The sequence below is a fragment of the Polypterus senegalus genome, chromosome 1 (genome assembly GCF_016835505.1).
Source record: "Polypterus senegalus isolate Bchr_013 chromosome 1, ASM1683550v1, whole genome shotgun sequence".
NCBI classification, from domain to species: domain Eukaryota; kingdom Metazoa; phylum Chordata; class Cladistia; order Polypteriformes; family Polypteridae; genus Polypterus; species Polypterus senegalus.
Window position 1 is genome coordinate 162834430 of NC_053154.1, and position 11733 is coordinate 162846162.

Below are 11733 nucleotides of genomic sequence, written 5' to 3' on the forward strand. Positions count from 1 at the left end.
AGTTTGCGGCGCCGCAATAAAGCGCATTTTTAGAGGAGCATCAGTATCTTCTAAGCAAACAGCCTCTGTGCAAACAGCCCTCTGCTCACACCCTCCGCCAGGCTATGAACGCCAGAGAGAGAGAGAGCGAGATTAAAACAAACAATCAAAAAATCAATAAGTGTGCTTTTAAGTATACGGAAGCACCGCAATAAAGTGGCCTTTCTTAGAGGAACGTCCATATCCACTAGGCAAACAGCCTCTGTGCAAACAGCACCTCTGCTCACACCCTCCGCCAGGCAGAGAATGTCAGAGAGGGTGAGAGAGAGGCAGAGACAAGCAAACAATCAAGCACCACGCGGGAAGCATATCTTATAGCATTGAGGAGTTTTAGTTAATATGTAATACATGCTCTGATTGGGTAGCTTCTAAGCCATCCGCCAATAGCGTCCCTTGTATGAAATTAACTGGGCAAACAAACTGAGTAGGCATGTACCATAAATTAAAAGACCAACTGTCTGCAGAAATCTGCGAACCAGCGAAAAATCCGTGATATATATTTAGATATGCTTACATTTAAAATCCGCGATAGAGTGTAGCCGCGAAAGTCGAAGCGTGATATAGCGAGGGATTACTGTATATATATACAGTGGTACCTTGGTATACGTCTTTAATCCGTTCCAGATCCTTGGACTTATACCAAACAGGACTTATACCAAACGAATTTTTCCCAAAAGAAATAATGGGAAAATGATTAATTCGTTCCCATGAAAAAAAATCCTATTGTTATTGGCATATTATACATTGATGGGGTTGTATAAAATAATTTAAACACTGCTTAATACTAAAATACATAAATACAAAAGCAATTAGATGAAATAAATGAAATTGACTTGTCCGATAACAATGAGTTTAATTTTACTGCACAACAAAGGAGAGCGTTATAGCACTTCCAAAGGAGCCTCTTCGGGTGATTGTGAAGCACTGCCGTTGTTCTTCTTCTGGCAGTCTTCAATCCAAATCCCTAAAGCAGATTCCATCCAGACTACTGCCTTATTACATCCACATACAACTTGTTTTGCACCCTGGTTAAAAGGACACTGCGGTCGTAAATCTTATATTCCTTTCGTACTTTTTAAATAAAAAGAATCGTAGCCTTCAACAAATCCAAAACGTTTACCTTTTCGGCAATCATTAACATCTTCCGTTTGCACTTGGGCATGGCCCCTGAAGCAGTAGCAGATCGTTTTGGAGCCATAATGAAGGGCTTGACTATGCACAAAGATAAACACAAAACAGCACAAAAGTTAATCACTGATGCTGAATGAGCGAGACGAGACATCCTGGTTAACACTGCATTCAGCATGCAGGATTTTAACTGCGTGCTCTGATCGGTTAGCTTCTCAGTCAGGAGAGCTTAACTGTGTGCTCTGATTGGTTAGCTTCTCAGTCATCCGCCAATAGCGTCCCTTGTATGAAATCAACTGGGCAAACCAACTAAAGGTAGCATGTACAGGAAGTAAAAAGACACATTGTCCACAGAACCCGCGAAGCAGTGAAAAATCCGTGTTATATATTTAGTTATGCTTTCATATAAAATCCACGATAGAGTGAAGCTGCGAAAGTGGAAGCGCGATATAGCGAGGGATTACTGTACAGGTTAAAACTTGGCCCTTTTTTTGAAGGCGCGCGCCCGGTATACCACACGTGTTGTTCTAGCACACGAATCGTATTCCAAACAAAGGTCGTATACCAAACAAAATATTTCGCCTCTAAACAGGACGTATACCAAGTTGGACTTATTCCAAAGCAGACGTATACCGAAGTACCACTGCGCGTATATATATATATATATATATATATATATATATATATATATGACACCAGCACTCATCACTCACAACAGTGACAAAACAATTACATTGACAATCATGTTATGTTATCTTCAAAATGTTTCCTTTTCTTTTTCATTACTTCTTTAACACACTACTTCTCCTCTGCGAAGCGCGGGTATTTTGCTAGTAACTATATATTATAGATTTAAATAATACACACATAGAAAACTGTGTATAAGTCTTATGCACTGTAAATTTTGTTTCAGATGTTAAATTTTTGTCTTCTGAATTAGCATGTCAGTAGAAAAGTGCAAATGTTACATATCCAAACAATCACCTTCCAAAAAACCAAATGAGCAATATTTTAATTTCATTAAAGAACAAAACAAATGAAGAAAAGATCACTTTCACATAAAAACCTGATCACTTTGAGGGGAAATAGTTAAGTGTGTAATTAAACAAAGACAAAACGGGTGTCAATGACATAATCAGCTTATTGAACTACAGATCAAATTCCGTTACAACAAATATTGCTACAGTATTTTTATGGTCCTGACAGTTTCCCCATAAGACAAGAGTCTATAAAAATCTCGTTACTACGAAATACATTCAGTAGATACTTTCATTAGAATGCAGTGCCCAAAAAACCTTGAAATGCCAGAATAAATCATCCACAGAGCAGTCAAGAGAATGAATCATCCACAGAGCAGTCAGTTCTGTGGTCGCATCTCAGTTGTACATAATGATCCCTGAACAATTTCTCTTCTTCAAACTTTTCTCGTACTGTTTTTTTGCTGAGTTTGTTTTCTGTGGTTTTCAGTGATACCTTTTGCTTATTGCACGTCAACCTTTGAAAAACCTCAATTGGAATTTCACTCATTGTCACCCTCCCATAAAAATGGTAGACACAAAAAAATGATAACAGTTCACATATTAGAAAAAAAATATTTGTGGCTTTCAATTCTGGCAAAAAGAAAAACGAACTTGCCAGTAAACTGGAATTTCGACATTGACATTGTTAACTTTCTTGAAAGGCTGAGCAAAAATAGAAGAAAAATCTTGGGTTGCAAACCTTGGGCCTTGGCACAAACGTATGCGAACTGCTGCATTTGAAGACATTGAAAAAACAGTTTTTATGTAGTTCAGTGGTGCTTGTTCAAGAAACATTCAAGAAAAACCAAAGTCACTGTCTATCTCCTTGGGCCACAAAGATTTTACTGCCAGCTGGGGATGGCTAATTCGCTTGCAGGATTGTTTTGGAATTACAGCCAAAGCAATCTGTGGAAAAGAATCTACAGTTCCAAATGAAAAAGAAAACAAATGGCGTGCAGGTGATATCAGGAAAATCATTTTAGTTTATGAGCCTGAAGACATCTACAATGCTGATGAGACTGGAATCTTCTACTAGCTGCAACTGCATTGCACTTTAACACTCAAATGTGATCCATGCCAAGGAGGAAAAAAATCTTAACAAAGGTTGACAGTTTCACTTTGCTGCAATTCACCAGGCAGCCACAAAGTTATTCCTCTCAGCATTGGCAAGTCGACCAATCCTGTGTTTTAAGCGTGCTAAATTCCTTCCCTGTGAGTATAAAGCAACCAGCGAGCTTGGATGACTCAAGACATTTTGGGAAATTGGCTGTGACAACTTGACAAAGATATAAAGAAGAAGAAAAGGAAGATTCTACTTCTGATTGATAACTGTGCTGCCCACAGCATGCTTTCACATTTAGGTAATATTCACGTTGAGTTCCACCCACCTAATTGCACGACAGTGCTTCAGCCATTGGATTTGGGCATCACTCGCACCCTGAAAGTGTATTATTGAAGGAAATGTAGAGAAAAATTCTCATCAGCATAAGGAGATGAAAATTAATGTGAAAGAAACTATTGAAATGATTGCAAATGCCTGGACGCAAGTTAAAGAAAGCACTATAGCAACAAATAAAGAATCTCATTATTATGAAATTTTCATTACAATGAAATATTTTTTAGGTCCCCGGCACTTCGTTGTAAAAGAATTTGACAGTGCATCCGGAAAGTATTCACAGCGCATCACTTTTTTCCACATTTTGTTATGTTACAGCCTTATTCCAAAATGGATTAAATTAATTTTTTTCTTCAGAATTCTACACACAACACCCCATAATGACATTGTGAAAAAAGTTTACTTGAGGTTTTTGCAAATTTATTAAAAGTAAAAAAACTGAGAAATCACATGTACATAAGTATTCACAGCCTGCTCAATACTTTGTTGATGCACCTTTGGCAGAAATTACAGCCTCAATTTTTTTTGAATATGATGCCACAAGCTTAGAACACCTATCCTTGGCCAGTTTCGCCCATTCCTCTTTGCAGCACCTCTCAAGCTCCATCAGGTTGGATGGGAAGCGTCGGTGCACAGCCATTTTAAGATCTCTTTAGAGATGTTCAATCGGAAACAAGTCTGGGCTCTGGCTGGGCCACTCAAGGACATTCACAGAGTTGTCCTGAAGCCACTCCTTTGATATCTTGGCTGTGTGCTTAGGGTCATTGTCCTGCTGAAAGATGAACCGTCACCCCAGTCTGAGGTCAAGAGCGCTCTGGAGCAGGTTTTCATCCCGGATGTCTCTGTACATTGTTGCAGTCATCTTTCCCTTTATCCTGACTAGTCTCCCAATTCCTGCCGCTGAAAAACATCTCCACAGCATGATGCTGCCACCACCATGCTTCACTGTAGGGATGGTATTGGCCTGGTGATGAGCGGTGCCTGATTTCCTCCAAACGTGACGTCTGGCATTCACACCAAAGAGTTTAACCTTTGTCTCATCAGACCAGAGAATTTTGTTTCTCATGGTCTGAGAGTCCTTCAGGTGCCTTTTGGTAAACTCCAGGCGGGCTGCCATGTGCCTTTTACTAAGGAGTGGCTTCTGTCTGGCCACTCTACCATACAGGCCTGATTGGTGGATTGCTGCAAAGATGGTTGTCCTTCTGGAAGGTTCTCCTCTCTCCATAGAGGACCTCTGACAGAGTGACCATCAGGTTCTTGGTCACCTCCCTGACTAAGGCCCTTCTCCCCCGATCGATCAGTTTAGATGGCCGGCCAGCTCTAGGAAAAGTCCTGGTGGTTTTGAACTTCTTCCACTTACAGATGATGGAGGCCTCTGTGCTCATTGGGACCTTCAAAGCAGCAAAAATATTTCTGTAACTTTCCCCAGATTTGTGCCTCGAGACAATCCTGTCTCGGAGGTCTACAGACAATTCCTTTGACTTCATGCTTGGTTTGTGCTCTGACATGAATTGTCAACTGTGGGACCCTATATATGACAGGTGTGTGCCTTTCCAAATCATGTCCAATCAACTGAATTTACCACAGGCGGACTCCAATTAAGCTGCAGAAACATCTCAAGGATGATCAAGGGAAACAGGTTGCACCTGAGCTCAATTTTGAGCTTCATGGCAAAGGCTGTGAATACTTATGTACATGTGCTTTCTTAATTTTTTTATTCTTAATAAATTTGCAAAAATCTCAAGTAAACTTTTTTCACATTGTCATTAGGGGGTGTTGTGTGTAGAATTCTGAGGAAAAAATGAATTGAATCCATTTTGGAATAAGGCTGTAACATAACAAAATGTGCAAAAAGTGATGCGCTGTGAATACTTTCCGGATCCACTGTATATGAATTTTTCAAACAGAAACAGGGTTAGAAAGAATCAATCTGAGTAAAGGACAACCAAACTAGAGATTTAGGTATAAAAGGTATGACAGTTAAACCTTCAAACTAGCAATTCTTACACCATGGCAACAAGACAAAAGTTGGTCATCTTGCTTCAGCAAGGCCATCTTCCAAGCAGAAATATCTCTATAGAAAGGAGTTTCAAGATTTGCTGCTAAGCTTTTCTGAAGAAGAAGGAAACAGGTAATACTGAGTACCAGAAATTGAGTGACTAGCCACACAAACTGGGTACAGCAGACAAGATATACATCAAGTGGATGACCCTTACAAATTAGAAGTCCAGCACTGCTATCAACTCTGAACTCACAAAACCAAATGGAATCCAATTACTTCCCGTACAGTCTGAAAAACTCTTTTCAGAAATGGTATTCACTTAAAAGTTGCTGCCATAAAGCTTTTCTTTTAAAGTGGAAAGAAAGCCAAGGGACTCGTCAATGCACTAAAGCTGGGACTGCGGTGTTGAACAATGGAAACATGTGGTCCTGAATGATGAGCTGATTGTTAAAATGTTTGGCCCCAATAATTAAAAGTTTGTTGGCATAAGACCTGGAGAGCACTAGATACAGTAGATGAGTACCTGCAACCAACAGTGAAGCATGGTGTGGGTTGCCTGCAGATTTATGGAATGGAGATGGTGATTTGGTAAGAATGAATGAAATCCTCCATATTAAGAAGTCCAAAAAGATTCTAATCCATTAAACAACACCACTATTAGTGAGACGTCTGAGTAGTTACAACTTCATTCTGCCAGATGACAGTGACCAAATATATACAGTCAAGGTCATAAAAAACTATCTTCAACTCTGGTTGGAACAAACTACCAAACTTCCAATTTTCTTATGAAAAAAAATACATGACAGTGTACTTAAGAGTATCAATTTAGTTTTAAAGGCAATAAGTGTTCATATCAATTATTGATTTGATTTAGTTTTTTTAATGTTTACTTTTTTTTCATATATTTTGAAGCTGTTCAATTAAATAATTTGGAAAGCTCCTTACTTTACAAAAGGTGTTGAAGACTTTTGCTCACTAATGCTGTAATGTATTTATGCATGATAACCTATACCTTTGTAGTATGATTAGTATTATGCTAATATGTGTGTTTTTTTTTAAAAATGGTTACTTATTTAAATAGATTCTATTTATGGTGCTGAAGAGAGGCAACGTGTGGATATGCAAGTATTTCAGCTTGCTCTGAGTAGTACTCGACAGTACTACTGTACTATACTACAGCATACTGTGGTAGTTCAGCCTCAGCACAGGCAGACACAGACACAATGTTCCAAAAAACACACTCTTTAATTATAAAAGTTCAGCACACCACACAGTGCCCCTGCACCAAATACCATTCTTCTGTCCTTTCCTTTCCTTTCTGGACTCGTTCCACCTTTCCACCTCTTCTCCCAAGCATTGCCTTCTTCCTCCCGACTTGGCTCTCTCACTCGGAGGAGGTGGCGTCTTTTATGATCATCCAGATGTGCTCCAGGTGTTCTCCTGGTATGGCGGAAGTGCCACATGAGCACCTGGATGCACTCCAGGTGTCCCTGGAAATTCTTCCGCCAGCACTTCTGGGTGTGGCGAAAGTGCTGACACCCAGAGCTCCACAATACTCCGGGCGGCCCCCTGTGGTGGCCATGGGCCCCAATGGGGTTGAGCTTCCATGCTCCATTCCCGTGGTCCCCATACAGACCAGGGTGGCCGCCCTCTTGTGGCCCAGGGGAGGTATAATCCCTCTCCTGGTTCTTCTAGGTGTCCCAGCCGGGCATGGATTCTGGCCATCTGCCACAATACACATATTTGCACATACAAGCAAACACATGACACACGAGTCTATAGGCATATACACTTATACATTAGTGGTTCAAAAAAAAATCTTCTGCTACATCATAATAATAAAGGTAGTCTGATTAAATAGATTCTACCTGTATTTTAAGTATTATTTAAATATTTAAGGTTAAGGATGAAAAAAGTGTGTGAACCCTTGAACTGAGTAACTGGTGAGACTTTTACTGACAATAGAGTTAGCTAATTTCTTACTGCAGAGGCTGATCAGAAGTATTTTAGAAGGTAGTTAGGCCCATTCCCTTTCACAAAACTGTTTCAGTTTTATATTTATTGTATGAATTCCATTAACCTAGCATTTTTCAGATATCCTGTAATCTTTAATTGCATTACGATAGATTTTCAGTCTTCTGAACTTCTTTTGGGATCTTAATTTATTTATTGCTTTTTAGCACTGCCTTGCACAGCAGAGAGTCCCACTCTCTTAAAGATTTACTGTATGTGTGGCATCACCAATTACTGCAAAATGCCAATTTTTACTTCAATATATATTCAATATTAAGCTGTTCTTTTGAATAGGTACCTATTAGGAAACTGAATTGACTATGTAAAAAGCATACTTGATTACTAGTCTGCTACTGAAAATAACGTGTACAGGAGCTCCTTACAGAAGACAGGAAAATACACTATTGTAGAAATCGATTCAGTTTTGCCTTCCTATAAAAGAGGAACAGACCTTTAAAAGGGTGGATGATCACAGCCAAAAGTTCCAAAAGGCCAAACAATATTCATCTGCACCCAATAAGATAAAAATGGTTAACCGGTGCCTTGAGTGTGTCTATTTGTAAAATCCATATGCTGCCTTTAGAGGAATAAATGTAAGTAAACTTACTCAATTGAAAAGGTATGATTATCTGAATGAAAAAAGAAAACAATTGGAAAAAAACTTCACATGTCAATTGCCTGATGTGGCAGAGAGAATTCAATCAGGACTACAATACAACCCAAAGGAAAATATTTGAATTCTAAGAGGAAATCTAAAACTAAAACAGGCAGATTCCACTTAAGAAGTATTGCACCCTTGTACTAAATGTGGAGCCCATGAACTGCATCTGTGTCAACCCAACTAATAAATGCACCTTAATGTACTTAAGGTTTTGCATCAACAGATTAATCAAGTAAAAATACTGACCCACACAGAAAATACTTCCAAACATAACTTAAAAACGTCAGAACAGTAACCATTTTCAATCATGAACGTTGTTTACATTCTGCTTTCTTTTCAGGTTTCATAAATACTTCAGAAATGCCATAAGTGGTATTACTTTAGTTGTATCTAAAAAGTTACAACTATAAGAATTATCAACAGAATTATCTAGGGACACTCACCTTTACCCCAGTGGAACCTGCACTGCTCCCATGCATCTTTGACACTGGAGATCTTGCACCATGGGAAGACAGAGAGATGCCTGTTGGTTTGCTAGTAGGACTACCTAGTTATAAAGTAAAGGCAACAGATTATAATCCTACTGTGCCACAACCCATCATAGAATACACAACTGCATTAAGATTCAAAGCATAATCTGCCACATGAAACGCTGTTCTAAAGTGAGGTATTCATTATAAATTTTATAAAATAGCGAGCCTGTTCTTGTATTTTAAAATGAATATGATGAGGCAGGAGTCTATCCATGAAAACAAAAGCCTTAAATTACTAGAAGCTGGATTTTTATTGTTATTGAGTATTTATCTGTATCTTGATATTGCACATATTTTGTAAAACAGCATATTCAAGTCAAAAAAATATACAGTATATTTTTTTGTGAGACTGGGCCATTTTGAAAGGAGACCAGCTGTGTACATTGCCTCACTGTTTGCTTCCCTCTGTCAAAAATTTTCAAACCCAAGGATTTGATTTCTTCTGGTTTCTCCTTTTCACCTCAAAAATCATCACCATTGGCTTAGCCCTACTAGAAGTATCTCATCTTATTATGGACTTTAAATAAATGTCTACCAACAAGAAAGAGTGAAAGTTACTAATTACTTACTAATGTAGACATTCACATCGTCTTTGATCATTTAAAAATCTAAGACTTTGATAAAGATGTAGTTTAATCAGCTTAGATTTATTGTTTTGTGTATAAAGTACAATGAAACTGTTGCATGCACACTTCATCAATATGCACCATGCCCACCACTTGGTGAGAATATCACTATGTATGCTGTGTAAAATATAACACAAAAAAGTCCAAAAGGAGTCCCTGCCACAAGGACTCTAACCCAGCAAACCCAGCGGTTCATGGTTTCAGTAAGACAAAAAAAATACATCAAATCACTAGGAATGGCATTACAAAGTTTTTCACACAACTTTGAATATTTAGTACACAACCTGCACCAGGTTGATAAAAGAGAAAACAACATAGAGTGGAAGGAGCATACTGCTGGGGGGACAGTACAATGCCAGAAGGCAGAATGCTAATGGCACATTTAACAATATAAAAATTCTGCAATAAATAGCTAGTTTTATTTGATTGAAGCTGACATGCATGCAAGACTGCACCAAAGCTTTAGACAGAAGGACAGATGCAATGTGAAACATACATTTCTGGGAGGTACCATTTAGAGAAAAAAAATAATCATATGACATGAATGTGTATCTGTCATTAAACCACTTTGTATGTGATTCAGTATGTGTGCTAGCAGTGCTGAACGATTAATTGATTTCAAATTGAAATTGTGATTTGAAACAATGTGATTAGCTAAAATGGCAAAGTTTGTAATTTAGGTTATATGTTATTGCAGAGTATCTGACCAATTACATCAAATGTAATTTGAACTCTTTAAAAAAAAAGGTCTTACTCAAAGGCAAAAGCTGACGTTTGATTGTAAAAGACTGTTTGTTTAATTTTACCTGCCTGAATTTTGGCACAATGTTACTCCGGATGTGCTATGCAAATCTGCTGTGTTTTGCGTATCTGTTTTCGCTTCACTTCCACGATTAGCCTTTTCATAATGTTGAATAGTTAGCTGTTTTCTTCATTAGTAAATCTCACAGCTAGACCACTTCAAAGTAATTTTTATTCCTTTGCCCCTCTGCAGTTCTTTTGATCCAAAAGTCAGACCCATCGAGTGGGCAGGCCGTGCCCGTCCAATCAGACAGAAAGGGCCATCCATTAATATATTTTTTTTTATGTGGAAAATATACTATTTTGTGTGAAATGTACATACTGTCCATGCTTGTAGATTCACAAACAAGCAAACAGATGATATTTTGATTGACAGGTTCCTTTCTAACGATTATGATCATTACATATCATAACCAAACTAGTTAATCACCGTGGATAGTAACTCCACATTGCTTTCAGCAGGAGGTTGTGAGTACGTCCAAAGTCATCCAAAGTGGACTATTAATAATTTCAAAGCACTGCACTTCAATTAAAAAAAATACATTATAGATATTGCAAAATGCTGGGTATTGCCCCTGCTACTTTTAAATACGTGACTATCTACCTGACACTTCACCAGAAGATCCTCATATTGCCACAAGAATTCAGCTGCCAAATAGTATGGCACTGAACAGAGTCGGACTGAATAATATGTGAATAATAAGTCCGATCCCTGTAGATGATCTGGGCATGGACAATCCTAACCAAGTTCTAATAAGAGAGCTCCATACGGAGCAAGTTTTTACTTTAGTCTTTATCTGTGCTTAGCTGAATGTTATCTCATATTGTGCAGCCACTGTATTGTCTCTTTTGCTTTATACATACATGCTGTCTAGCTCGTGATGAACTATTCTGATGTTGAATATGTTTATTAATATAGTCTGTAGCATCAATTAATAGTCTAAAGCCTACAATGCATTTATTGACTGATTTCATTATTATTTTGGATGCATTGGCTTAATGCTGTTCTTCGATTACCTCAGTTGAGTAGCATCTCAGCGGGAAGTCTGCTCTATTGATGCGACTACAGCTGCTCCACAAAGATGCACCAACCTCTCTTTACAAATCAACACTTTAACAGCTTTTCATTAGGGTCTTTGTTTTGCAAATGTATCAATCAGTCCTGGCAGCAAGCAGTCTGCAATCCCATCCCCCAATGAGGCAGATGAAGACAAGTCTCGTTGTCTTGGAGTTAGGTGGCTGAAATTGTATAGGGTAAATAACATTTTGTTATTTTAAATACATACATTTCATGTGGGTTCCATGTCTACAACAATCTGTGTATATGTAGGATGACAAGAAATGTGAGGCAAAAAATGATGAACACAATTAAAAAATACTTTTTTCATGTTATAGTAATAATTGACAAAATACTGACGTGAAGAGTATAACGTGTGAAGACTGAAGTCCAAATATCAAATAAACACTTTCACAAAAGGTATAACAAAACAAATGCACTTTTATTCAAGAGTACAA

At 38.1% G+C, this 11733-nt stretch overlaps 1 protein-coding gene across 4 annotated transcripts in view; it reads right to left on the bottom strand.

Annotated features, from left to right (window-relative positions):
• Positions 1–11733, bottom strand: part of yeats2 (YEATS domain containing 2) — a 143747-nt gene that overhangs the window by 86866 nt on the left and 45148 nt on the right. For all 4 annotated transcript variants that reach the window (XM_039761706.1, XM_039761687.1, XM_039761696.1 and 1 more), the window contains one exon: positions 8702–8805. In XM_039761706.1, the coding sequence (XP_039617640.1) occupies positions 8702–8805 (104 nt within the window). The remainder of the gene's footprint in view (positions 1–8701; positions 8806–11733) is intronic.